This window comes from Centroberyx gerrardi, chromosome 13 (assembly GCF_048128805.1).
Source record: "Centroberyx gerrardi isolate f3 chromosome 13, fCenGer3.hap1.cur.20231027, whole genome shotgun sequence".
Classification (NCBI taxonomy): domain Eukaryota; kingdom Metazoa; phylum Chordata; class Actinopteri; order Beryciformes; family Berycidae; genus Centroberyx; species Centroberyx gerrardi.
The window spans coordinates 19,604,582-19,629,360 of record NC_136009.1 but is presented as its reverse complement, the minus strand read 5'-3'; the positions used below and the strand labels follow the sequence as shown (position 1 = coordinate 19,629,360).

The 24,779-nt window shown below is 43.0% G+C and overlaps 1 protein-coding gene across 1 annotated transcript; it reads right to left on the bottom strand.

Annotated features, from left to right (window-relative positions):
- Nucleotides 1–993: 993 nt before the first annotated feature.
- greb1l (GREB1 like retinoic acid receptor coactivator) lies at nt 994–24,185 on the bottom strand. Its single transcript, XM_071910856.2, is given in 32 exon segments — nt 994–1,157; nt 1,787–1,925; nt 2,872–3,072; nt 3,277–3,418; nt 3,514–3,730; nt 4,115–4,282; nt 5,487–5,691; nt 6,248–6,409; nt 6,719–6,855; nt 7,010–7,156; nt 7,290–7,392; nt 7,799–8,367; nt 8,821–9,050; nt 9,329–9,444; nt 10,174–10,516; nt 10,731–10,867; nt 11,892–12,081; nt 12,456–12,636; nt 13,228–13,425; nt 14,436–14,570; nt 15,209–15,337; nt 15,448–15,747; nt 16,378–16,563; nt 17,093–17,230; nt 17,855–17,980; nt 18,118–18,255; nt 19,277–19,399; nt 21,012–21,134; nt 21,358–21,534; nt 21,873–22,049; nt 22,918–23,097; nt 24,029–24,185. Coding segments are annotated over 32 exon segments (5,838 nt in total).
- Nucleotides 24,186–24,779: the final 594 nt, after the last annotated feature.

Here is a 24,779-nt window from a genome sequence, read left to right as displayed (position 1 = left end):
TTGAAAATCATTTGAAAGTCATCTGAAAGCTTAAAACGCACTTATATAGTTCTTTGTCAGAAGGATTATCGATGCCACATAAATATCACAGAGGCACGAGAGAAAAGGGATTCCCTGCAGTGGTTTGCCATTTGCAACTGCACTGTAGCTCAGTATCCACTCGTTTTAATCCTACTGGCTTTATAGAATTTGATACTCCTCTAAGACCTTTAAAGTGATGATAGAAATCCAATACACTGGCACTCCATGATAGCTGGGCAACCTCTATGCACATTATATTTCTTTAATGTAGTGAGCTGTCTTTATGGTTGATGGGCTTCACGGAGTCTGAGAGGCAGAGCAAGCGGGGAGAGACAAGGAAAGCATAGGAGAAAGGCAAGGTGCAGCTGAAGATGTCTTTGGTGAGCCAAACTGGGGTACCAACATGGGGTAATGACAAAAAAATACATGGTGAATAAGGAGAAAAGCAGTTGGTTTACCCCTATAACCGACCTCCCTTTTCATCTCTCTTTAAAACCCTGAGATAAACATGTATGTCCAGGATGGGACATACTGCAGTCACAGTCCAAGTACACATTCAATCTTCAAATAGTCACATTATCGATCGGAGAGCGTCCGTTTTTGCGGGAATACAATAACAAAACAAAAGAAGTTCATTTTCATCTGTGCCTTTTTCACAGCAAAGTCTCTTTCAGTTGCAAACAAGCTCAGGTGGGGACAAGCCCAGCTACAAGCAAGAGTTAAGACATGCACTGACACGCTTCAGCGCCAGGCACAGTGCACTGCGGCGGTACAGATACATGTAGTCAGAGCCACATTCGATGGCCATGTGTCCATTCGTGTGGCACTTTGGGCCTTGTGCTCCAGCATATCCCCTCTGACCTTCCATGGGAATGGTAAGAATTGTGATTGCTGGCTGGTTCGGAATCGCAGGCTATCCTCATTTCTGATTGTGTTTCTGTGGGAGAGGAGGGGCCCTGGGCTGTTTCAGGTTCAAACATGGCGGCCAGTCAAAAAGTAGAGGGGCCGGTCCTCGCTACAGTTGGCCGTCTGAAACTCGTCCCGCAGGCGGAACTGCCACTCATCCTCCAGCTCCAGCCGGACGATGGTCTGACGCAGGGAACTTCGGTCCTGGCAGATCACACACAGCGTGGCACCTGTGGACACGGTCAGGGTCAAAACTTAGATGTCGGAAGAGTCCATCAGAATACAACAGCATTGATAATGATAGTAATAATCTTACAAAGAAAAATAATTTTCAACAAAATAAATTTTCCACCTCACAATTGTCAGGCAATAAAAACAAGAGGCACTTGAGCTGCCTATTGTCCCACTATAATCACCATGATATATTAAACATAACCACTTATGCTAATGAGATCATTCATTAAGATAAATAATGCATTAATCAGCAAATATCTCTACATCAACATATTTGTCTTCACATAACAAATGGCCGGTACTAATATGAACTCCATAGCATTAAGGAGTTATAGCCTAGTAGTTTAAAAAAAAAATCACTTTTGCTCATTAATATGCAAATTTATACAGCCAGGTGCTCCACAATCTAATCAGATCATCTACTCTACAGGAGGTACCTGTGGTGTAAGTATGAAGTTTCTATCCTGTATTGTTCTTGAATTATTGTGTTCAGATGCCACCATGACATAATGTCCCATATACCATACAACATGGTGGTGGGACATAATAACTTGAAGTAGATTATACAAGAGCAACAACAGCCACAATAGCACTATCAATAACTATTACTATATCGATGGGTCACCTTTGAGGAAGCGGAACCTCTTGAGGAGTCCAGAGACGACGAAGGAGTCACAGAGATACAGCAGCAGGCCGCTGAACACCAGGCCCTGGTGGTCCAGGTTGGTGGAGTGTGGACGAGAGTTGATGTAGCACACAGAAACCTGTGGGAAAACAGAAACAGCTTATCTTTTAGATTACAGTTAATGAAACGACCATTATGAAACTGTAATGATCCCTGTGGGGAGTCATTAGGCCCGCTGCAGCAGCAGAGAGTAGGATATAGCTAAGAATAAGACTTAGAGATTACTGAAGATAATACAGGTAATCCCACTGATCGAACATATTGATAATACAGCAAATAAATAAAGGTAAAGTGTCTTCATTGACAGATTTACAGGTTGAATTGGGTGTGGAAGTGTGCAACACAGGTTATTCCCATTATAGAGGAAACAAAAATACAAGAAATGTGTCTAGGTATGCAGATATGCATTGTAACTATTCACATCATTAGAGTTACTGATAGAGGTAACGTACAGAAATATGTGAGCAGATGTGCATTGTCAGCTTTCACCTTATATACACAAATGAGTCTTTAGGGGCAAATATGCATTATTAGCATTCATCATATACAAGATATGTACAGGAATATGTACAGGTCATGTGCATGGATGCAGATGAGAATTCTCCAAGCAAAGCAGATGGAAGCATATTGTCAGTGTCAGGTGAAAACCTTCTAACATGCTCCTCCATGGGTTGAGAAAATTCTACCAAATTCTTCTAACCTTTTCAAAACCAATTTAAAACTCAAAAAGCACGGTTGTCAATGTGAAGCAAGGCTGTTTTTTCTCTGTTCCCTCTGCTCTGTGAAAGGCTGACATTTTGGAGATAAAAGGTTTTCACCCGACAACAGCGAAATGTTCAAAAATACGGTGACATAATGTACAGAAATATGTCCAGAGCACATTATTAGCATAAAAAACAGCACCAGCTATCCAACAAAAATCTCTTTTTAAATAATTTGGCCTCTTCAATATTCCTGTCTTAAGTTAGAATAGTGCTTATAGTCTCCTCTGCCTCTTTTACCTATGTCCCCCAGGGAGCTCTTACCTCTGGGCCGATGTTGAGGTAGCTGTCGATGGACAGAACTGGGTTGTTTCTGTTCTGCACAGCCTTGGGAAACAGTCTGTGGCTGCAGCTCTGCAGGAACTTCTCCAGCAGGAACTGGGCCGGGGCAGCCAGGAGGGTCTGCTCGCTGTCTGGGGCACACACATACTGGGACGGGCTGATGGGAGCCGGGTTTTCCATCTCCTGGAACGAGATACAGCAGTTTAGTATTTGGTAATGTTTAAAGCATGCAGTACACTAAATAGATCAGGTATATTAGAAAAAGCTGAGAAGTCACTGAAAGGCTTAGGACCTTTTGGTGGTTTTGTAACCGAAATGAATGAAGGTTTTGAACCCATGGCATTTAAGTGGTGAGACTATGGGGAGAAGTGTGAACAAAATGCCCACCATGAGTTTAGGTTTGACGAGGAAATCTTTGTGCCCCCCAACTGGAATGTGTTTCTTCATCAGGCTGAAGTAGTTGAAGCGACACAGCAGCAGGCCGCTGCAGTTCGCCCTCAGATTAAAGTCCACCTCCTCACAGCTATACCTGCACATAGACATAGAAAATGGAAAATGTCAAAACATGAAGATAATGGATTGCACACATCACCGACTGACTGACTCACTCCGCTGCTGACTTACCGATTGAGGTCATACTGAACGTTTTGTGTCAGGTCCACATTCAGCATAACAAAGTCGTGGAGGTGACATCGAGAGAAGGGCTGGCTGGTGGGCTTGCGGGAAAGGCTGCTGCTCCACTTGCGTGTGCCGCACATGGCGTATAGGGAGATCTTAGGTGTGGCCTCCATATGCTGCAGGACTGTCTTCAGAGACACGTTGCTGAAGGTTGGGCCTCCTTCTGATGTCTCACTGTGAGAGGGAGGAGAGGGACAAGTAGTCTTGTTAGGCAGCATGCCTTAAAAATCCTAATCTTACCTATATAGGAAATGACGGGGAAAAAGCAGCATATGTTTAATTTTCTTCAATTTGAGTATGTCTTCCTATGTGTTTATATGCAGTTGTAATGTCCAGAACGTGTGAAACCAACTATATCAACTGACCTCTCCTGAGCAAATAAAGGTGGGGGAAAAAATTGTATAATGTGTAATTTATGACTCAGTTCAATGGTGTGAATATGAAAAACTGCATGTGAAGCAAGGCATCGCTGGAAAAGAGCATGTGTGTTCAGTAAATCTCCCCTGAGTAAATGAAGACAAATATAAACAATCAAACCAGTGAACACACTACCTGCAGTCTGGTGGCTGGTGGGTGTTCCACAGCACACACGAGTCGTCCATCATGACGATGAAAGGCCAGACGTCTTGCCTCTTGACACCTTGCTCCTCCAGACGGTTCCTCTCCAGCTCCAGGTTGTGGTATGACAGCTCTTTGATCATGAAGCGAGCGGCACCTTAAACAGACACAACATAGTTTAGTGTTGCTTTGATTATTGGCAAACATTCCTACTTCACAGAATAATACTTTTATTAGGCTGCACTGGTAAAGGCGGCATATGTACGATTCACCAAGAAGCCCTTATTTAATTAACAGTAAACCTACAATCTTCTTCCACCAAAACACACCATGGCAAGTGGTAATAAGCAGGGCAAATCTATTTTAAAAGTTGACATTTCATTTTAATAAGTGCTGCTTGGTGGAGCTTATGTATGCCAAATGTATCAGTGTACCCTAACAATTTGGAAAAAGCCGAAACTGATGTTCTGTGAAGTACATACTGGATGTTTGCAGATAAGCAAACAGCTACATTAAACTTTCCAGACTTCACAGTGGAGTTTGACTTGACACTAAAAGAAGACAGACAGAGCGATGTGTATTGGGTCTAGCCTGACCAGAGATATTGCTACTTTGTCTATGAAAATGTGGCCTAGAAGCCACAGGTGGCCTGGCTGACGCTACATCCTTTGTAGGTGAAAGGTCACGTTAGAGACAGGGTCAAGGCTCTCCTTACGAGCAGGAAAAACCTTTTGACCATCTTGATTGTGACTTTTTTCTGAAGCAGTTTCACAAGAAATCTCAGACGTTTTTAATGGATGCCCCACAACAAATGAATCGGAAAACAACAAGCTCTGTCCTTCCAAGGACAATGAGCTCCAACTCAGCCTTTTATCTAATAAACTGCATTATATTTATCCTTTAACTCTCTGACCTGTCGCCCTGTTAAGTGCCAGCAAATTAGTTTACTTACACCCCATTCAGAAAGGCAGCACACCTGATTGGCTTAGTCACAAATCAGACGACTGCGCTGTAGGTGTTTTCATTCATGATGGCTCTCTCCCATTGGCTATAATCACGTTTAAACTTTTACCTGCTGTGTACTGAGTAACGTGACTAACTGTAATAAAGATATGTCCTTAGTGGCTCACACACTGTTATAAATCCCTCAGTATCGGCAGAGAGAGATAGGTCACTGGGTGAAGCAGCATACTTATTCCAGCATACTTTCATAATAAATAGAAAACAGTGGCCTTTTGCATCCAGTATAAAACACAGCAGAGATTTAGTTTATTGTGTTTGTTTGACCTAACAATAGAAATGACTAGGCTGCGAGTGAGCCAATGCCAATTCAATTAAACCAGTATATATAAGCTGCTCACCAACTCCAGCACTGTTGAACATGGCAGGCAGGACCAGCAGGATGTGGTTGGGCCAGTACTTCCTGTAGTGGGGCATCTCGTATTGCTTGACCACCAGGATGTGCAGATGAGTGGCGCCCTCCATGGCGTGGAATATGTTGAGCAGGCCGTGCTCCTGGCGTCCCGTAGTGGGGGTGAAGATGGGACTCTTCAACAGGTCGGGGTCCTGGAGACAGACAGAGAGAGAAAGAGAGATTCAGCTGATAGAAGACTAAAGACTAGAATTATTCAGAAGATTCATTTCTGTTGGATGGCTCAGCTTTACAAGCCCACCCTCTGTAAACATACACACCCACGCACAAACACAAATACACCCATATACACTACCAGTCAAAAGACACACCTGATTGAATGTACTATGTTTTTCATTATCTTAAAGGCATTTTGATCTAAAGGCTTATGCTTAAATGCTTGAAATGTATTTCTTAGACAAATATAAATAGTGAAGTTGATGCCTATGTATGAATTTCTTTCCAAATCCTTTGCCTTTCCATCAAGGCAAAGGGCGACTACTTTAAAGAATCTAAAATATAAGCTAGTTTTGATTTGTTTAACACTTTTTTGGTCACTGCATAATTCCTTTTGTGTGATTTCATAGTTTTGATGTCTTTACTATTATTCTAAAATGTGGAAAATAGTAAAAATAAAGAAAAATGTGGTGTGTCCAAACTTTTGACTGATAGTGTATATATATACTGTACATATATATACATTGAACCAACCTTGGTGGAGACCAGGGGCAGGCGCATGCTCTCCAGGTGGCTGCCCTGCTGGCTGAAGACAAAGTGCTGCTCCTTGGCTTTTGGAATGATGAAGTGGAGCTGGACCTCCTCGCCCAGCATGGAGGAGCAGAAGGTGAAGGCATGGAAGGTGCACTCCGACAGCTACAACACACAGACACACACACACACACATAGACACACACATTCATGCATGCACACACAAGCACACACACACACACACACACAACATGCATTATTAACACAGAGAGATCACCGTGAGGCAGCACTGCAGAGAGTAAAAAGCTTTCATGTCGGAAATGTCAGCAGGTTTCAAAGTGTTTTGACAGGTTAGCATATATGTATGTACATTTATAATAAAGGGAGCAGGCTTGAACTTATTCAACCTGAAACAAGGCAACACATGAGTATGTCAGATTGTTGGAGTGATATAAGCCTGTATGCTGCACTCACCTGTGTGGCAGGACTGGCTTCACAGTAGAGGTGACACTGTTCACAGTGATGAAAGGCGTTGTGGGCGGCAAACCTACTCAGACGGATGGACTTGGTCTCTCTTTTGGCCGACGTTTGGCTCTCTCCTTGTTTAGGATCTGCATATACCAAATACAAAACATATTCATAGTTTAAGGTAACATTAAATAAACATCTTACATCCCTGCCATAATTACAATAGAATTCCCAGATTAAAATGTTTAACTCAGTGACTGCCTCTGTGCCTCTGTGCATCTACATATTCCTGCTGACCTTTCAAGCACTTTGGCATCTTGTCAGTGTAAACAGGGCTGGCCTTCCTGAACTTCGGCTCCCGGGGGAAGGGGTCAAAGGGCAGCTTGCGAATGTCCTCAACGTCAGGCCACTGGACGCTGACTGGGGTCAGAACCTCTGATGTTTCTGGAGATTTGAAGAACGTGAAAGCATGAGAACTGTCAATCTATTATTTAGGATGTTCTTGATCATATATCGGATGTATTAAACAGCACATGAAGACCAAATAAAGGAAACAGAAAGTCCCAATGGTCCTCACCTTCCTGAACCTCTTCCTCATCGTACACATCCACCTCCAGCAGTCTGATGAGCATGCGAAACAGGATACGCAGAAACTGCAGGTAGGCGCCTGTTTTTCCCACCTAGCAAAGGAACAAAGATCATGAGGCATTTTGTTTCATTTACAACACCAACTACAGCTGAAAATTGTCAGGATGTTGATATAAAATGCAAAAAATGCAATAAAATAATGCCTTTTCCATTACAATTTTTGTGCAATAAATCATTTTGTTCCTCCAATCATCGCAAATGATAATCGGGATTCTAATATCTAACAAAATTATGAGGATTTTCATTTTCACCATAATTGTGCAGCCCTAGTTACATCCCATATTCACTTCAGTTTTTCATGCCTCCTCTTTTTATCTTTGTTCTTTATGGTTTGATATTGCCTTACAGATTCATCTCTATATGGGGATATGTGATACAGTCATCCACATGAAGCGTTTTAGTGACACAGAGGGGAAGTTAGCATTTGTGTTGTGTTACCTGTGGAGGCCCGCTGAGCAGCAGGCGTCGTGGGTGCAGCACAGAGGGAGCTTCATAATCGGCATGATGCTGCCTGGCGATGGTCCACTGGCGGTAGAACATGCTCCGCTCCGCCCCCTGGAGGCTGTGGGTGATGAGGGGCCTCAGCGGGCTGCTCCACGCCACATCAGCGTGAGGCAGCAGGGAGAAGGAGCTCAGCTGACTCCCCGACTCCCCGGCCAGCAGGTTGTACGCCGCCCGCGACATGATGACCGTCCGCGGCGACACGCGAGCGGGCTTCGAGTCTCGAGCGCACTGCGTGGACTGGCTGGGCCTCTGGGTGGAAGAGGAGGACGGGGAGGAGGAGGAGGAGGAGGAGGAGCTGGAGCAGAGGGAGGGAGGGGCCTTGGAGGCTTTGGAAGGATGGGAGGAGATTTGGCTTCCCAAGAAATCACACTCCTGTTTGAACCCTTGTGTTACTGTGCCCTTGTCTCTGGTGATGGCACCCTCGGGTGGGCAGGAGGAAGTGGAGGGCTTCTGGGAAGAGTCGGCCACATCAGATGAACTGACGCCATTCTCTGCCAAAGAGCCTGGGTGAAGAGAACGAGACGTGAGAAGAGTTGTTAAGAATCGGTTACATGCTTGGCATTAATACAAGCACGATAAATGCAAGATAAATACAAACAAAGATAATCTGCAAGATACCAATTAAAGGTGTCACATGTAGCATTTTTAAACATCAACACCTTGGTATAATTACCTTAAAGACCATGATCAAGACAATTGGCAGCCTCTATCTCATTGCAGCGGTACTGTTAGTGCTAGTGTTTCTCAAAATTAAGACCACATTTCCCATAAATGCTGATAACGGCCCTTGATAACAGCCAATATGCATTCTGAAGCTGAAACTATGCCATTAGAATAGTTGAACTGGAGTCCAGGCTGCCAATCTTCTTCCCAATGGTCTTGTATGTGGTGATTTATTGATATTAAAATATACACATTGCACTTTTAATCCTGTGTATCCCAGGTCAGGGACTCACCGGAGGTTCTGGTTGCAGCACTGCCATTGCTCTGCGGTCTTTCCAGCTCTTCTGCATCATTTGAGCTGGTGGCCTTCTCTCCCTCTGTGTCCCGGGGGGCCATGGCCTTCTTGGGCTCCTGGACCACGCCCATGGACACATAGGTGCAGGCCAGACCCACCTCCTGCTCCAGGGCCGTACGCGTCAGGTAGCTGGAGTCGATCAGACGCAGGTCGCTGTATTTCAGAGACCTAAAAGGGCAGAAAGGCAGAACGTGAGGAAGAAGATTCAGAATGAGAACTGCTTTATTTCACCAAGTACAACAGTTGCACAATACATTTTAACTGGTTTATTGGTATTAAGACAAGTTAAACAACACAGGATAAAACAAAACAAGGTTGATATACAACATCAAAAGGGATTATATGAGTAAGATAGCATCAAACTACACTGTACATGAAAATATGAGATGAGTATCAGGTTTGATTCGTGTCTGTGGATTGTGATGTGAAATATGAGACTATGGCACCTTGGGAAAGTCTCTCCAAGAGGGTCTTTCCCTGTGAGGATGACGATGCAAGGCAGCCCCTCCAGATCCTCATAGGTGTGCGGCACCCAGTCTTCATTCTCACAGCCGCGCCATGCCTGCAGCAAAACACAACACACATCTATTACATTAATGTGTCTTTAGACTTTTATCAAATACCGGATATCAACCAGTCTTGTGGTCCACTGCCGATATGCAGAGGTTCCTTCCTGACCACACCTACATAAAAAGTCTACAAAATCTGCAATGATTTTTTTTTTTATTTTATTCATTAATTTACTTGCTCAATAATGTTTCTATGTAAATTGATTCTTCATTTATAGGCAGTAATCTATCCCAGAGTTTCCACATCATTAAATAGGTGGGGTGAGTCTCACTGCCTTAAAGAACTACTAACCCTAAAAGAATTTCATTATTATGGTTTTCAGTGGAGATTTTTAGTGTCCCATGATGGCCTAAATGCTGTTTCAGAGGCTTTTCCATCCTGACAAGAATACAATTCTGGAGGAAATGCTTAATAAATTTTTGGCATGGAAATGGAAACATTTAAATATTGAAAACTGGCGCAAAATATTGGCCATCTGCAGCTTTAGTACAAAACTATCAGTATCAAAAATCTCAAAAACCCATATGGCTCAAACCCTAATGTCTATTCCAATGAAATCAGTCCTTCACTCATGGATCTGATTTCCTTATCACATCTTGTTTGAATAGACCTCAGTAACTTATATTAAAACTTTTAGGAGAACACACAAGCACAAGTGATTAATGTCCTGTGTGTGTCCCATCAGAAGCCAAGTTCACATTCTGGTATCCTATCCGCTCACCCTGAGGCGGCTGATGAAGTTTCTGGGCAGGTTGAGTTCGGAGGCGGGGCTTCCCAGCAGCACGGCGAAGCAGAACTGCAGCCCCAGCTTGTCCCTGACGTCCTCCAGCCGCTCCCGGGCCAGCATGGCCAGCTGCAGCGAGGGGACGCGCACCAGCAGCATGTGGCCCCGGCCCTGGGACCCCTCCCTGCCCGGGGCGCTGATCAGGTCCTCCACCATGGCCAGGGTCTCCGGGGTGATGTGGTCTCTCAGGGACGGGGAGGAGGTCAGCGCCATCATGGCCTCGGTGTACTGCTGGATCAGCAGGTAGCTGCGGATCACCATGCTGTGGAGGTGGGGATGCCTGGGATATAAACAGGAGAGGTTGTTAGTCGAGGTGTATTTTGAGATTTCTAATTTACGATGGCAAGAGTCATTCAACTGAACAGGTTTGAAACTTTGGGAACTTTTACTGGAATGCAAGTTGAAAAACCAGAGAAAATAATCTGAAAGCCTTCACCTTGGATAACAACTAGCCCTCTACCTTAGTGATTTTTCAGTGACTTCTCCATACTGACCTTTCCAATAAGGTATGGACCATCTTCTCGAATGCATCATCGCAGCGCAGAATGGGGCTGGCCACACCCCACTGCAGGGAGCTGCTGTAGTCCCTCAGGCCAAAGTAGACCAACTCCTTATGAGACTGCTCCCCCTGCTGGAAGACAGCGAGACACCATGACCAACTCCTCAGACTTCTACACATGCAGTATCTTAGTGAATCTGATAATGGGAATAGCTCAAGATGAGATGTACATTTGAAACCTGCAAGCTCTTTAAGTGGAATGAAAAATTGTCTAGATCTGTAAATCTACCTTTACTTTACTTCTCCTCAGGGATCAATAGAGTCCATCTTAATCTCAATCTTAATGTCAGTTATTAAAATAGTCTATTAATTTACACAATCATGATACTGTACCAAATCCACTATTTATATTTGATTATTTCATGGAGTGTTTTCAGAAGGGCATTTCAGCAAATAGCAGTGTGACTTATTATGCACACACATATCCAAAACCGTCTTTTCCAAATTCATTTGATTTGAAAGTTGAGAGAATGTTGAGACAAGTGTTTGCATTTGTCATCTAGAGGATTTTATGTAATGTTAAATGCAGCTCGGTAAAATGATGACAATGAATAAAATAGCATGGCCTAATGCCTTACTGAGGGATACTGCTGGGAAAGGTCTTCAAGTTAATAAGTTGTTTTATATACTTAGAACAGTGGATGGTATTAACCCTAACCCTTATCTTTTAATATAAATACAATTACAACCAAGCATCTAATGAACTAAAACCATGGCAAAAACAATTGATTACAGTCTGATAGTGTTGATATGTATCATGGGTGAAATGGATCCTAAAAATATTTACTAAACAGTAAATATTGCTTCTCTCAAGCAGCAATGAAGAAGTGCCCACTTGCCCCCCTGTTTATGTAATTGCGGATGAAGTCCACCAGGTGGAGTAGCTAAACCGAGGCTGTTACATACTGGCTTCTGCAAGCCACTAAATGATGGGGAGGTTTAACAAATCTTACAACTTACAACAAATTTTCTAAATAGAAAATAGAAATAGAAATAGCATTTCTATTTATATTTACCCCCTTCATCAGGCGGCTTTGTTGGCCTTCTCTTAGACTGCCCAGAACCCATGGGCCTTTCTAGTGTTAGGAATACTCACCAGACTCTCGTTGGAGGGCCAGTGAACTTCGTTGTGGATGCTAATGCGGGACTGGCGGGTCTGCAGGGTGAAGGGGAAGCAGCTGACCTGCAGGACCAGCAGGTTCATGGCGTCCAGGACTTCCTGGCAGTTGACCACCCTGTCAGCCAGACCCTGCAGCTCCCCGTGACACACAGAGCCTGACAGAGCGCTGTAGAGGCAGAGGGGGGATGAGGTGTGTGAAAGGTGTGATGCAGTAGATTCATGAATAGAGCCTAGCATAGTTGCAAATGACATAGTCACAATTCAGGTGGGAAGGATCTGTTTTGTTCTATTATTCCCTTGGCAACATTCCTCTAAAATTCAAGGTTACATAGATATTTTCTGTTATGTGTTTTCTCTTATTAGCATCTGTTCTCTACTCTGAACTGCTCTTTAATCAAAATGTAAAAAGGACAAGGCTAGATTTGTAGCCAAAACAACTCAAATTTTTTTTCCACAGCTAACAGATGATCAAAAGTGCAAAACAATGTCCGCTTCAGCAATGTTTAAGTGAGACTTCCAGTGCTGCTAGGGTCGTCTTACCTTGTGAGGTCGACGTGCGAGTTGTCGTGAATGAGGACAAACAGGGTGTAAGGGTTCTGCTTGACTTTCCTCATGAAGGCCTCCATCTTGGCATGGACGTCTCCGTCCAGACGCACCACGTACTTGTCTGCCTTCTGGTGGGCCGAGGAGGCGTCCTCTATCCCCAGGTCCACAAGCACTCCTGACAGAAAAAAACAGGAATGATGAACGAACGTGGACGAGGCTCTGCTGTTTGATCATAATCTTCTTGTCACCTCTTAAAAGTCACAATGAAATGAAATATGACTGTTTCACCTTGTTAGCTAATTTCCCATGCCACAATATACAGTTTACAATTTTTATTTTAAGTTATGTTCTTGTATTATTACATTTACTTCCTGGAAGCAGTGTATATTTACTGGTTACTTGGTGTACCAGCAGGCGTACATAAAAATTACAACCAATAAAACCATTACAGATTAACAATCCCACCTCTCCACCCCTCCTATCAAATAAAACTGCCTTTCTCTCCCTAACTGATCGTTTACACTTTTGAATGATGCTTCCCCATGAAATTTCCCGCCCCAATAGCCTGTTTCAACAGAAAATCCATCAAATTAAGGAAGCAAGACACTCTCAAAATGCCATTTCATTGTGACTTTAAAAAGGCATTATGTAATCTATGAGGTCTCTATCGTTGGCAAGTAGGAGTTACAACAACATTGATAGAACTTATCTCCTCCTACACAATCTAACAGTATAACAACACAATTACAATATAACAACAATATACCTGATTGTCGGATGCGCTGTGCAGTCTGGTGCACCAGAATATGAGAGGGCGGGACCAAGATAAGGAAGTCCACTTTGCAGAAGCGTCCCAGGTCGAGGCTCTGGCTCCCTGAGTCGGCGATGGAGCAGACCTGGGAGAGCAGGCTCCGCGCCACGCTCAGCTGGGGCGGGTAGATCTGGAAGACCTCGCTTAACAGCTCTGTTAGTAAGACGTAAACGGAGAAGATCAAGGTTGAAGCATCAATATAACGGTCAATATAATGGAGGACATGTTGAGCAGTTTGCAATTCATCTACCCACATTCCAACTAAAATGGTTGCACAGTGTTTCATAACAAGCGCCTCCAGTGTGACAGCTGTTTTCAGTGTGGAGAATGATACTAACAATAAAAAAATATTGCTGAGAATATATTGACTGTTAAACTGAATGGGTTTTTGAGGGGATTGTCTGTTCTACTGCCAGCTAACAGAGTTAAACCTGCAGCTTTTCTCTAATAAGTGACGGTTCTGAGTGAAAGAAGACTATGGCCAAGGTCCATAATTAACGCCTACCAAGTGCCAAATGGCTGTAAAAATTGTGGCAGATAAAATCAGTAAAGGTCACACCATGCTGGCAGATAACATTTTGAAACGCTAACATTTTGATGCCTCGGTAATATACAGTCTGTGGTCTTTGCCTCGCACTTTGTCTCTGTCAATCAGGAGCTTTGTATCAAACAGTCGCCTGATTGGCTGCCTGTTACGCTGCACTACACAAAGTGGTAGCATCTACACTTCTGCAAACTGCCTGGATGGTTAACTAGCCTAATGTTACTTGAGTATTAATGTAAATATGTGAAGCATTCTGGCTTAAACAGAGTGTCTGTGTGTGTGTGTGTGTGTGTGTGTGTGTGTGTGTGGGTGGGAGGTACACTTCAAAATGCTCTCTTGTAATTTGAATTCTGTTGTACTTCATGATGAATTACAAACTTGATCCAATGTATAAAAGAGGGAGCGAGTTATAAATTAACACACAGTAGCTGATTCTATACATGAAATAGCATTGAAAATGGATAGGATGACATAATTCTACGAAAAATGTATAGCCTAGTAGTTATTTTTGGTGGTAAAAAGGTCATTTTTTTATTTTATCTTTTTACTCTACCACAGCCTGTCAGCTGAGCCAAACTAGTTAATGTCAGCCAGTGAGCGTGGTGGAGAGCAGTCTAACCTGTCTCTGAGGGCGGCACCATGCTGGCAGCCTCCTGGGAGTGGATGTGGTCGGTGACATCGCCCTGGAAGGGCTGGATGACCTGGCCCTTCCGTCTGCGCTGGTACCGCACCAGCTGCTTGTCCAGGTTGTCCCCTAGAGACAGCAGGTCACCATGGTCAGGGGCAGACACAGATACAGGCACAAGTACCACATCCATACACAAATATCTGCTCTTATATACGTTCGTTATAATACACTCACACACACACTTTAGGATTTTCAACAACAAAGCTCTTCAGAAATTGATGTGTGATACCATGTTCTTCTACAGAATTTTCTAAACATTATGTACCATGTACATGCCTGACACAGCAGCATCATGACGCATTCATTTTACACCATTACATCATTCAGTTGTAATATAAGATTATACATGTCACACATTTTGTTCCACAATGAAATATCTACAGTTTGAAACAAGTGACATAACTACCTATTCTTACAAAATGATTCATAACACAAAATTAAAACAAATGACCTCACTTTTTTAAAGGACATGGTAACTTAAGTCATTGGTCAACAAAATGATCACACTTTCATCGACTATCCGGAGATACCGAATGATGAATGTCAGGTAATATTTTTTTCTCCCACATGAACACATCGTATGTTAAAATATAACTCTTCAATTACTTTCCTTAAACAAGTAGAACGGAAAAACGGGCACATAAAGCTGAAAAGACCTTTCAGTGGTTTTCCTCCCCAGTCAGTTTTATGGAGCCAGCACTCACCTAGTGAGGTGGTTTTGAAGTGAGATGCCAAGATACTGACTTTCCCAGTGATGAGCTCATAGCTGATCTCCTTCAGAAACTCATTGGTTGTCAGCATGCCTTCGGCTAAGGCCCGCGCTTGGTACTTTCCTGTGTCCGACACATAGGGTTAGATCAGATTATTGCAACTTCAGCATACATACCATGACGTGATAATACCTAACGTAATAACCAATCCAGACACAGGCTGCAACACTCACCCAGAACGAGCACACAGAACTCGTTGCCGCTCATTTTGGAGGCACAGATGATGACAACGTAGGTGGGCAGGCACTGCTGGTGCTGGGGTCCCTCACTGAGCGAACGCAGCAACTCAGAAATACCTTCTCCCAAAGAGTTATGGGTAACCAGAACCTGGATGCTGCCACCAGAGACACTGGCTTCCAGCCGAGCCAGCCAGGGCAGCTGGGCCGGGGAGATGGCGGGACCCCCGGGACAGCACAGCATGGCCTTCAGCACTATCTGCTCAAACTCCTCCCGCAGAGGAATCTGCTCTGCGCCTGCAGGAGAAAACACCAAAGATTAGCACATGAAAGACTCTCAAACCTTGACTTTCATCATTTCCTAGAAGGACATACAGTAATTCACCTCAATCAACATACAGAAGCTTACATGTGCAACTGTGAATATATAGTAGGGATGGGGCAATATGCTTATCTCACAATATGATGCAATATGTGATATGGGGTTCACGATTCGATAAAACCACGATACGATGTAATAAATAAAATTTCAATGACGATAAAGTATGACTTATGAAGAAGAATTATGTTTATTTCTGACCCACAAATCTTTCTATCAATGGAATTGGCTTGCTAGAATGTAAACAACAATTTAAAGATGCAAATAATATAAAGATTTTGATGGAGAACTTGTGAAATTGTGATGGGCAAGCTGTCTCATTTGTGATTACTACAGCAGAATAAAATGTAGCTAATATCGCAATTCATTTTTCTGCCCCACGATACGTATTGTCACATTTTTGTATTGCGATATATTAGATTTGATATACTGTCCCATCCCTAGTACCAAGGTTAGATATTTGCTTTGCAGGTAGAGCAGGGCAACGTTTCAGCAGAAATGTGGAGGAGAGGGAGGTTTCTGTGTGTGAACGTGTGTTTGCACTTCACCTAAGCGTGCAAGATACTGTAAGGTGAGCAGAATCATTGTCTCCACGCTGAGCAGCTGGCCGCTGTTGAGGCCCAAGTTCTCCAGAGTTTTCTCCGTCAGCTGGCTGCTCTTATAGCAGCTGACCAGCAGGGGGCTCACCACTATGTCCCCGACATTCCCATAGAAATAGGGTAAAGTGCCATTCCCTGCAAAAAAAGTCACCATAAGACACAGCTGGCATACAAAATAAATTTCCGTTATACAGTACAATATATTTTTAATATGTTGCTTTTCTTAGTGTTGAATGTACATGTGACAAGCCATAAGCAGGAATTTAGTGGACCTACACTCAGTTTACCCATCTTTTTATTTCCAGCGTTTTAGGGCTGACACTGATATTTATGAGGTAAATTCATAATATACATCTTAGTAAATGCTATCAAACGGATGCAAGTTATATGATAATAGGTACTTTTATAGAAAAAAGCATAAATTAATGCTGAAAATATAAATTAATTTGTGCTTGTATTGGCAGTTGTTTGCCCCACTGGGGGTCATAGTTTACCCAAATTTTTATTTACCACTACAGCACTGACTGTGAAGCTCTGTAAGCTGTTCCTAGGTCTCTACACAAGTGCTCTGTCATGGATTGATGTTGTTTTGACAATCCCTGCAAGACGATGCTCATTTTACAGCATCAGTCACCAGGCAAAAGAAGCTGAAAGAAGATCGTACCGATGAGGATGACAGGACGAACTCCTGAAGTGTTGAGCAGGTTGTCAGGGACGATGACCGTCTCTCCAGCGGTGAGGGGCTGCGGCTGAACGACCCCCGCTACTGGTGGCTGAGGAGTGGACATGGCTAGCACAGAGCCTGGGTGGGAATACAGGAATGCCTTGTCAATACTAGGATTAGTCTACAGTCACACAGCAGCTTTGCCCGAGTCAAAATAAATAGTGTGGTTCTAAGATTGCAGCATTTTTACATTAGACAGAAAACATTGTGATTGGTATTTGCGGATGCTGTAGCGTGGTCATAGACAGACAGCCATCTAAAAAAAAAAAAAAAAATCAGGACAGCCAAGTCATTTGACGGAAGAGGGATATAACCATAGTCTGGCAGAGATCTTCTTCAATGATGCAATTTTTCATAATTTCTGCAACAAACTCTCTGGCCCTATCTCCATGGAGATGCTGGGTGAATCATCCCTAACAACAGAGGATGTCGGATGTGGCGTCCGCATCCCAAAACGAGGGGGAGGGAGGCTAAGAGCACCAAGTGTAGTCAACAACACAGCCTATGCTCCCAAGGACACAGAAACGCACACACACACCCACACATGCAGTATGTACACATACACACACATATACACAGCAAATTGAGCTAAAAGCAGGCACATGACATAAGAGGGTCAATTTTCAACATTGTTCACACTGACTCACGCAGAGTGCATTATGGCTTAAAGAGCCTGAGTTCAGTCTGCGTTCAGGAACTGACCTGGAGAACAGACTATTGGCCGGATGGCTGGAACGGGGACGGCTGTCGGTGGGACAGGCACCATCGAGCTGGGGTGCCAACTCCGGTGGCGCTTCTTCGGAGGGCCGGAGTTCATGGCAGAAGAGGCTAAAACAGATGACAGATAAAACATGGTCAAAACAGAAGAAAGGGCAAAAAAATTGGATTCTGCACATATTAGATATCATGCATTTCTACATAAGTTGCTCGAGGTTTTACTGGTCCAACAATAGAGCAGGACTGACCTGGACTGTCTCCTAAGTCAGCGCTGCGAAACCCCTGTCCCTGAGGCCCTAAGGAGACCTGGGAGGGGCTCAGTAAGGGAGGACGCCCATCAACACCCAGGCCATTCACCGGCCCGTTCACCCTCAGAGCTGTGGGCACTGGACACACACACACACACACACACACACAGGCACAAATGCACACCCATGCACGCATTAACACAAACACCAAAAATGGTTAAGACTATATATTTGATGATTGAAAACAAATTGTTAGCAGATGAAACCCTAGATTGTGAACAGTGATCTGGAAAAATATTTTGTGAGCCAGAAAAAAAAAAAAAAAACACGCACAGACCCACAAATAAACATGAAAAATATGAAAGGTATTTGGATGTTTGTCTACAGAGACTGAGCAATAACTAAAAATGAGTCAGTACTAACACTGAGTTATTGATTTCCTATAGTCGAATGGCTATTGTCAATAAGCTGATGGGGCATTTTCCAATCTCATATTCACTGTGTATGCATTACACTAAAACATTGATTGTTGTGTAGCCCTTGCTTGTCAATATCACAACCTTGTAAAGGGGCTAATGGATAGCAAGGCCTTAAAAAGTCATTACAGAATTCCTTCCTTCAGTATTGATCAGTGTATATTTGCAAGTGTGCATGCATGCACATGTGCTTGTGTGTTTGTGTATATATGTGCGCATTATGAGTGTGCAAAGATGCTCACATACAAGCAGACAACAGAGGTTAATCTTGGCTCCATGGCCAGCCACAGCTCCATCTGCCTTATGCGAACCCACGTAAACAATCCTGTAGCTAAGCAACACTTTTCAGCAAGCAGGCAAGGCCGTGTAAGTGTCATCGACATGAAGGCGAAGGCTTATCAGTGTCTAAATCCTTACCAGTACCTCTGTCAAAGCCTAGATGCAACCAATAATATGTGAGAGTCACTCGCATTTTAACTATGTGGTCATAAGAAATCACATGCGTTTTTCTTTTTTATTTTATCTACCTGGGAAGATTAATAATATACCCACAGTAAAGTACCAGAGATTTGTTGAATATTAGCATAGCACCAAAATAATAGTCTAAATTGAAAAGGTAAAGACAAATCAGTCGACTGATAAACCAGTGCCAAGCTATAGGTTGTATTGAAAAAGAGCTTCACCTATTGGTAGACTCTTGGTCCCTGGTGTGGAGGCCAGAGGTTTGAGGAAACTGCAGTCCCTGCCCAGGTCCTGACCTCCAAAAAACACTGAGGAGGCTTGAGTAGTTCTGGTGGGAGGAGAATCTGGAGGGAGAAACAAGAGATGGACATTCAGGAGGATAGTATCAAAACACAAACAATACCCCATGCAATCTCTCCCTCTCATGCTGGTATGTGAAGTCCACCTGTCCACCTGTCCACTAACAACTGTGGCTATAAATCTGTGGGATGAGGTTTAGTTCAAAACTCAAACTACAACCTCAACAACCGTGAGACTTTACAACGCCCACCATCCCTCTGACCGGTCACTGCAGCCCTCACGCTGCTATCAAACAAATCGCTAATGCTAACAAACCATCTGTTTCTGTATCCCACGTCAATTACACAATAGCAAATAGATGATAACTCTCCTTTTCACTAAAGAGTGCTAGATAAACAAAGTAATTTGGCGTAGAAGAGGAAAGGGGGATATTGTGGTGTCCAGTCCCTCTGCCTCCTATGTGAGCGTGACTGCCGCCTTCTGGGAGTGGGATGTACCTCAAGGTCGTAGTCAGGAGACGGCAGGCAAGAGTTATGCCAACAATGAGCCCTGCAGCTCAACTGCTTAACACATTAATATGTGAGATCACTGCTGACAGGCTCTGAAAGCTTCCAGGTTCAGAACAAATCAATACCGTAAGCCCCAGAATGCTTTTTCAATCAGAGGGAGAACTGGCACTCTTGTTGTGTGAGGTCAGTGAGGAACAAGATCTGCTTGAAGAGCTGCAGAATCTGTTTAATATTCATATGATGTTGAGCATGAAGTATGACCAGAGGCCTTTATTTACCTCAACAAAACAGAGCATCAGGCTTTTATTAGAGACAGACCATTATTTATTTTGGCAGGTCCACAGTGCTAGGTGGCTAAAAGTGATATAATTTACCAATATTCTGTAAAGAATTGTGCTGCTCAAATTTATACAATTGCCTTTTTAGGTTAATAGCCTAGAAATATTACGTAGTGGCAACAAATGTCAGATACTACTACGGTACTACTACTACTACTAATAATAATAATAATGAATATGTTTATTATTATACTGGCAGGCTACCAGAATATACTGGTCATCAGTCTTGCAAACAAAGCATCTTTACATCAAAACCGAATGCCAAATCCACAAAAGTGAATAAAAAAAAGCTCTTTGTCACGTACTGACACACGGGTGCAATGCTATATTGCTATAGTACATAGTCGCGTTTGTCTAATGAATTTCGGTGCCACTACCTGTCTCCATGGCAACGAGATAAGCCTGTCAGCATATTCCACTACAACGTCTGCAACGTCTCTTTTTGGTGATATTTTAATAATAATTTTAATGAGATTTTAGGCTAATTTTCTGGTAATTCTGCCATTTTTTTTTACCTGGCTTTTATTGGGGACCAGCCTTTATTTACGCTTACACACACACTCCCCAGCTATTGCTAGAGATCCAGCCAATATTTGAGACCCGCTCTTTATTTGAGTTTTACGGTCATTTGGTGCAACAGCCAAACTACTCTTTAGTTTTTAGTATACTCATCTAGCAAAAAAGTTAATTCATGTCAGTCTGTTTTGAACTGGATCTTTAAGTCTTATAACACAGACATCTGTGCAGAATTGTGTGCAGAAAGTGCAGAGAATTGTGTTGCACAGTGGTGTGACTGATGTGAGTCCCACCTGAGAGGGAAAAGGGAGAGGAGCTGTGTCCGTTGGTGCCTCCATTTTCCTTGCTGCTGAGAGAGGAGGACGAGCTGGGCTTGGAGGTCGATGCACTGCTGGAGAACTGACGGGTTTTACAGTCTGGGGATCAATGAGGGGGAACGGTTAAAAAAAACCTGAACGATAATGAATTGACTAATTACTGAAATTTCACATCTGGACAGGACACAAACAGTTTGGTAGTCTGATGTGACGTGTATGTAACGGCACAAGGTCATCAGAAAAAATCAGTGCATTGTAAGATAGAAGTGTAATATAAATGTAGATTTTAAGACTGGTGGGAGGCCGGGAAAAGTGGTCTGACCTTTCCAGCAGATGAGGGGTCCTTTGCACAGAGCACCCTGTGAATTCTTCACCAGGTAGTATTTTAAGTGCTTCTGCTTCTTGGGCTGGGTGGACAGCTTCAGGTTGATGTGGTTTGAAAACTCAGTGAAGTATCGGAAACCCTTCTCCCCGCAGCCCACACAGTTTCCTGAAAACCCTGGGAGTGACGTAATTAAAAAACGAATCAGGATTTTTTTACAATCAGAATGATATGATACTTATAGTACAGTGTACGGGCAGTAAAGATGCATGCGCACCAAACATGAGATAACTAAAATAGCCAATGAAAACAGGCTGAAGTACTCAACAAAGAAGGGTAATAAGATACTACAGCAACAAACGAATATCCAATCTCTTCCGATCTTCCAATCACATCCTGAAGAATGCCATTGCTAACGTAAGAATAGAAGATATTAATTTCACCGGGATCTTAAAGCGATGATGATAGCTATCTGTCTCCTTCACTTTCATCTCAGACCATGGGAACAGACTGACCTAAAAGTGCATTTTTCCCATTCTCATCAGGCAAAAAGCGCCGGTCCACGGCACATGCCAGGATGTGCTCGGGGACGCTGGGGGACTTGGCGCCGACCAGCTCGAAGCCCGCTGGGACTTCGATGGGCTCCGTTGCTATGGAGACCAGGCGCAGGTCCTTGCCGGCCTGACAGAAACCTGATGAGGGAGAGTTTCAGTGAGAGAAGGAAGCAGTCAAGGTAGTCGAAGGAATAGACCAAGATTTTGGGAGATTGGCTCGGTGGTCAGCTTACCTATTCAGTGATGAGAATATAGACACTACAATAATCCATGTGTCCCCGGTAGAAAATGAGAACTAACATTTTAGCATAAACCATGTTAAGCACCGTGTATGCAACTAGCATTATCCATAGTAGAAAGTCTTATTTCTAAGTCTAATTTAAAAAATGAAATATAATCTGCTCAATATAGCTGATGTATTTTGGGAAGGTTTATTTTGGGAACTATTTCAGGTGAGCAACCATGTATTCATCCGCTGCACAGTGACTTTTAGCTGCACACGCTCCCATTGTCCACCACCTTCAAACATCCTATGGAAACAAGTCACGTTCCAAGTCTTGTGGAAAGAGAGACCCTTCCACAAGGAAAACAGTCCCTGCTATCTTATTTTTCTGTCATATTTTGTGTAGATGTTACCAATCTCCACAAAACTGCCTGACTTAGCCTTGTGTCAAGTTTTCATTTTCTCATTTTTTAGATAATGCTAGATGCCTATGATGACTCAGCATGGTGTATGCTAAAGCATTAGCATGGAGCACTGGAGCACATGATCTACTGGGGACAAATTGATGATTTTGGTGTCCATGTTCTCATCTAAGTTGACCAACGGGCCAATCTCCTAAAAACTCTCCTAAAACCCACAGGATAAAGTTACATTAGTACTGCACTGTATGCTAATAGCTAATGGAGGTGATCTACAAACATTTAATATTTGTATTTCCTTCTGCAGGACTCTGTCATTTTTTTTACCCTACACTAGCTTTTACAGGAGGTGTGGCGGTCCTACCGTCCAGCGTGCAGCAGCCGTCGGGGGCCGGGGCCTGCAGGTAGGGAAGTGGAGGGCTGCTGGTGTCCGAGTCGTCCTCCTCCTCCAGCTCCTCCAGGTCGTTGGAAGAGTGTCCGTTCAGCAGCTCGTGGCCAGGGGGCTCCGGGCCATGCAGCGACAGGTCCGCCTTCGACTTCATGTCTGATGGACATACCGGATCAGATCAGATCATTTTTACATACTCTACATACTGTAGTTGAAGAGTTTTGATCATGTGTCTGAAAAAACTGACACCTGCTCTTACAAAATTATCAGCAGAACAAAATGAAAAGAAATGATGGTACTTATTAAAGCATAGTAGGTTACTAAAGTTTCTTAAATAGGAATATTGAATGATGAAGTTCAGGTAAGAATGTTGTCTCTTATCCCATTATTATATTTACTATTATATTGCTTTTATCCTCTATTCTTATCTTTTATCTTGTGGCTTGTGGCTTCTTTTGTTTGTTTTTTTACTTGTTTTTTTCTTTTTATGAGTATGTTTGTTTTCACTTGATTGTTAAAGGAAATTGATTAAGTACCAATTAATCTTATTATTATAGTCATTATGTTTTGTAGTAGAGCTCTTCACTAAAAAATTAGTTCTATTAAGCAGTCGTAAACCTCTGACCTAAAAGTGATTGGACTGTAAAAGTGTAGTGTTGCTATTTTCCTCATTGTTGGAATATACATATTATCTTGTGAGAAATAATGAACCACCTTAATTATAGTGCAGCCTATATTCTGACAGTTGATTACTTGTTTAAAAATAGAATTTCTCTGCACAGAGAAGCTCAACTCTCACCATGTGGGAATCCCCAAGCACTGCCGCACTCCCGGCCCACTGCACCCCAGAGTATTGCACCGAGTACGTATTTAATGTATTATGTATGCCTTAATGAGATTCACTGGTGTCAGCGAAGTAATAACTGTGTAAAGTGAAAAAACGAAAATTGTATTCCCCAGTCTGTCTCCTGTTCTGTAATCCTATCGCAGAGATCACATTTTGAAAAGAGACCATGTTTTGTCTTTTCTTGCAAGGACTTTGGTGATGGGCTGTGATGAGTCTTTGCAGTCAGATGATGCCTCCTACCTTCCATGTTACCAGGATACTGCTCCGGCTCCAGATAGAGCTGTGTGAAGATGGGCTGTGGATCTCCGCTGCTCGAGCGCAGTGACGCCTCAATAGAGTTGTGGAGAGCCTCTTCGAATCGAGCAGACTTCAGCTGCCCGGCGTATGAATTCCCCATTATCTGTGGGAGCAAAGAGGAAAGAAGAGCTGCATGAACAAAGGCAGACACTCGCGGTACTGCTCATCTCATTACATTGATTAGTAGCTTACACAAGAACGGCAAGCTGTACAAGACAGCAAAGGACAGATGCAGGTTGTCTCACACGGTATACACACACACACACACACACACACACAGACAATAAATACAATAAGGCTTTGGCATGAACACGATTGCATTGTAGCAAAGGTTAGACTGATATAGAACAATTGACTTTTATATATTGTATAATACATTGTATAATGTATAATTATAATTGTTTACTGTATGTTTGTTACTGGTGTTTTCTGTTCTACTCTATGAGAACAATGTCTTGTTTATTGTTTGTTCTGTGAATCATATCACTTGTGGTGTTTTAATGATAAAGGGATTGTGGAATGAAGTAAAACTACTACCCACTATTAGTACTCCTATTACTACCAGTACTACTACTACTTAAAATAATAATACACACACCCACACACACACACGCACACACGCGCACACACACACACACACACACACACACACACACAACTATTTCTCTATGTCAGCCCAAACATAATGGCCAAG